This window comes from Olea europaea, chromosome 7, assembly GCF_002742605.1.
Source record: "Olea europaea var. sylvestris chromosome 7, O_europaea_v1, whole genome shotgun sequence".
NCBI lineage: Eukaryota > Viridiplantae > Streptophyta > Magnoliopsida > Lamiales > Oleaceae > Olea > Olea europaea.
Genome location: NC_036243.1, coordinates 9,819,891 through 9,824,687, shown reverse-complemented (window position 1 = coordinate 9,824,687; position 4,797 = coordinate 9,819,891). Strand labels below are relative to the sequence as shown.

At 40.5% G+C, this 4,797-nt stretch overlaps 1 protein-coding gene across 1 annotated transcript; it reads left to right on the top strand.

The window, feature by feature from the left end:
* Positions 1-684: 684 nt before the first annotated feature.
* On the top strand, positions 685-1,569 carry LOC111397870 (protein FAR1-RELATED SEQUENCE 4-like). Its single transcript, XM_023024839.1, has 2 exons — positions 685-931; positions 1,046-1,569. Exons 1-2 carry the CDS (start codon positions 685-687, stop codon positions 1,567-1,569), a joined length of 771 nt encoding a protein of 256 aa, XP_022880607.1.
* The last annotated feature ends 3,228 nt before the right edge of the window (positions 1,570-4,797 follow it).

The window sequence follows — 4,797 nt, the reverse complement described above, 5'->3', positions numbered from 1 at the left end:
TGTCGCACGGGGGAAGGTTTATTCACGCGAATGACGAATGGAAGTGGACAGGGAACAAAACCACATCCATTTTAGTGCCGAGAAATATTACCTTAGCCAGACTTCTGATACGGTTGAATGAGAAACTTGGCATTATCGATCCGCACACCGAAATGGAATTGAAGTTCAAAGTCCTGAACATGAATATACCGCCAGCTGAAATACGTGAAGATGAAGACCTCATATGGTACATATCTGTTCATACGAAAACTGCTCTGTGCGTTAATATTGTGGAGACAAATATGCGAACTACTGACATGGGGAGGGATACGAGTTTGCGTGACCATTTGTTTGCCACAACGGATGTTCACCAGAACTTAGAACACGATGACATGAATCATGAGCCTAGTTCCCCAGTGAATAATGTAGTCGAAAGGGGGAATTTTGATGATGGGGCTGCACCTGTAGACGATATGTTGGACGACCCATTCAATGGTACAGATGCTACTAGTATTGCAGACGTTGACGCTCGAATGTCATCACAACATATTCGTTCGGGGTACAGACCAATGGATTACAGCTATGGATACATCCGATCTTGTTGAACGGCAAATATTATTGAGTAAGAAAGAGCTGTACTCGAAAATTCGTGTACTTGCTTTGCAAGAGAAGTTTGAATTTCATGTAAGCAGGTCAAGCCGCAAAATGTTAACCGTTGCATGCGTGGACCGTAATTGCAAGTGGATGTTACGTGCTTTGAGTGTGAAACAGACTTCTATATTCATGATCCGAAAATTCAACCATGTGCACACATGTTCGGTAGATATCCGTCGTAACGCACATCGACATGCCACTACTTCTGTAATTGCCGAGCACATTTTGGGAAAATTGGATAATCCATACCGGTTGTACGATCCTACCGATATTGCACGTGACGTAGAACGCGAGTTTGGTGTCAAAATAAGTTACCAAAAAGTATATAGGGCGAAAGTTACCGCTTTACATATGCTACATGGTACACCGGGGGATAGTTTTCAAAAATTACCTTTCTATTGTAACATTCTAGGAGAGCGTAACCCGGGGACAGTAACCCACATCGAAGTTGATTCCCATAACAGGTTTCATTACTTCTTCCTAGCTTTCGGTGCAAGCGTTCGTGGCTATATGCGCTACTTGAGGCCCGTTATTTGTGTTGACGGTAGTCACTTGAAAGGTCTATACAAAAGTACACTTTTGCTGGCAACCGGCCAAAATGCCAACAAACAGATATATCCCTTGGCATGGGGGATCGTTGATGCTGAAACAAATAGATCGTGGATATGGTTTATGTCCAACTTGAAAGAGCTTATAGGCGACTCTGCTGAATTGGTTTTTGTTTCCGACCTGAAGAATAGCATTTCCAATGCCATTGCTCACCTATTTCCTCAGTCCCGTCATGGGTACTGTATATGGCATCTAGAAAAGAACTTAGTCCAGCGGTACAACAATGCAAGTGTAATATTTCTATTCAAACGAGCTGCACGAACTTCTCGGGTCGAAGAGTTTGAAAGACTTATGGGACAGATCCGTAGGGTAAGTGCAAGAGCGTAGGGGTACTTAGAGCGAGCAGGTTTTTCGTTTTGGTCACGAGCACTGTTCGTTGGTCAAAGGTACAACATTTTGACAAATAACAATGTCGAATCTTTAAACTCAATGTTGAGACATGCCCGGTCATTACCGATTACGTGCTTAGTCGAACACATTCCACAAACTATACAGAAGTGGTTTCACGAACGTCAAACCAGTGCAACCACATGTACTAGCATGCTGTCGTTGAGGATGGAGACCGAGTTACGGACAACATTTGAAGTAGGTACAAGGCTTCGAGCTCTTGGCTTGACAGAACAGTTAACACAGGTTGGAATATCCAACGACGTGGATATCGTCGACTTCTCTGATAACAGCTGCACTTGTCATGAGTTTCAAATTAATCGTATGCCATGCGTTCATGCCACTTGAGCTGCCTGCTTGCGAGGTATGTCATTGTACGACTTATGCTCACCGTATTACACATCGGAATACTGGAGAGGTGTCTATAGCGAAGCTATATATCCCGTTATGCGTGAAGTGGACTGGATAGTGCCAAACAAAATTACAGGTACTCCTATTAGGCCACCCAATTTACGTCATCCTCCAGGTAGACCACCCACAAGACGTCAGCGATCCAGATTCGAGTCCGCCACACGACTGAGGAAATGCACTCGCTGTGGTGGACTAAGTCATAATCGGAGCACATGTTCCAACCCCATTATACCACGGACCGTTTAAATAGGCGTTTGTAATAAATAGGTTTTTGTTCGAAAGTGGTTGAAGTTGTATGTGAACTGGCACCCCCATGTCGTTTGTAATGAAAGAATGTAAATGTTCTCATTTTGTTATCATTGTCGTTTGTTTGCTGACATTAGTGTTTCTCATGATCGCAACTAGTTAGAAGATATTGTAATTGATATCCCTTCAGAACATCTCGACAGTTAAACTGTCAGTCTCGACAGATGGTTACAGAGTATATAATCTGACTTGTCCAAAATATTTATGCCTGCATGACTACACTGTTACCCATTCAAGTCTCTACTTACGCAGATATTTTAAATCATAAAATTTCTTTTACATTCCATTATCATTTCTTAACAGCAGACATCGTCTTCTAATTTAGCAACAAATAAAAATGGTATGTTTCAAGGACGATTTAGGGCTGACCTGATTAGTACTTTTTCCATATGGACTTATTCATAATACACCACGTACATATAGACACCTATCTCCACCTACAAGGAATTTTATAAATAACTTATTTTTCGATACTTCCAAGTTCATGTGTTAAGCCCGAACCAAGAAATCCCGACGAACCTACGTTGTCAATACAGTGAACTTGTTCATTCGAGGGTACGTCAATTTTCAGTAAACAAGGGATACATATAGGGGAACACAAGTTTCATACTTACACACAAATGAACCTATGCTCTTACATCCCGACAGTATACATGTCGTTCCCAACAGATTGTTTCTATCCTTGTCCATCGTAGGTCCAATACCAAAATCTACCAAAATATGAAGAAAACAGTACGTAGACAATAGAGGTGCTCTTGCTTACCATTGCCGAACTATGTTACCAGACCTATCCCTGACAAAATACGAACTATACATTATTTCATACGCACCACATACCATTATTCGCCACCTCATTGATTGTCCACACTCGAACCATCTTGTTCGGAGTCACCGGAGCTGATCACAATGATCTCGGGAGATGGAACATGAGCCAACTACACGTCATCGTCAGACTCAACTTCCACCGGAACCATCAATGGTACGACCCAATCAAGCACGGTCTTTGGACTCTGGGAAGCTTCACTTGCAACATCGTCGAGGTTCGAAAAAGGAACGGATGTGGCTCTCGTACCACGTTTAGAACTCACTTCGTCATCGTCCGAAGCAATGACGATGGGACATTGTGGGGACGAACTGGGTGTTGGTAGCGGCTCCTCATGCTTGAATGATTCATTGCTCCCTGTCGACGATGCCATTGTTCTGATATGAAAATATTTATTGAACCTGTTGAGGAGTAAACGTAGAGACTGCAACATGAATTTTCAAATGTGAATATTTAAGGCGTCAATGATAATGTGGACTTACCATGCTATATATAGTAGATTTTTTGGAGAGATGCACTGAAGCTCATTTAGTGCCCCAACCCTCATACAATTAAAATTTGATAGATAATATGTGATGGATGATGGTCTAATCATACTTAAATCCCTAGTATATGTCCTTAAATGGTTGCAGGGGTTGGAAGATTAATACCAATGTGAGTTATGACTATTGAATTATTTCGGCAATGACTAAAAATGAGCTAAGCACGGTTTTCAATTTCATTTTCAGTTTTTGAATGTGGTGCTCCTTCCAAAAATTGAGAAAAAACTTTTCAATGTAACACCTATGTGCAAGATTTTTTCCATGTTGCTGCATGTATTTGTTATAACATTACATGAATTATAACTTAAATGAATTTTGCTATGCTGGCACTTATTTTTTACTCAGTTCAAAAACGAGAATCATAATGTAGTCACGAGATTCTGAAATTACTGTGCTTTAGATGACGAATCGAACTACACTGTATACTATCGAGTTACTGGGAATTCCGGAATACATAATTTATAGTCACACGCGCATGCATAAAGAGCAACAAATGGCAACTTTGTACAAGTACTTCTGATATAACACATTCAGACATGATGTACAAAAATCTAGGATCATCCATGTGCGCCTGCGTACCGGATTTATACAACATTCATTGCAACCAACAACAATTACATGGATGAGCTAGGCAAGCAAAAGTGTAAGTGAATTTGGACCTGTTTATACAAAAATCATTGCAACCAATAACATAAAATTTGTTCATACAACGTTCACCCCTTTCAAGCACCGTACGTGAACTCCAAGTTGATATGCAGTGACCGTGGAGGGGGTTGAGGCATCTTCATCCACTTTCATCTGCACTTAAATAACCAAAAATGATATAATGAGATCAAAGTTATCATGGAAGTTAATTTGGTAAACGCAAATATATAGCATGTCCGACAATAACACTCAACTAAACAAATAACGACACGATGGTGCTCTTACATACATAAAGAAGAAAAAACCTCAGCAAACTATAAATTACTCCACAAGACTGCAATGCTGAAGTATAATGAAATCCATAATCCAATGCAAAGAGTGGAAGCTAAAATTTAAACTTATAACCTTTGTTACTCAAAATTGGAGTGCTAAATTTGGCAA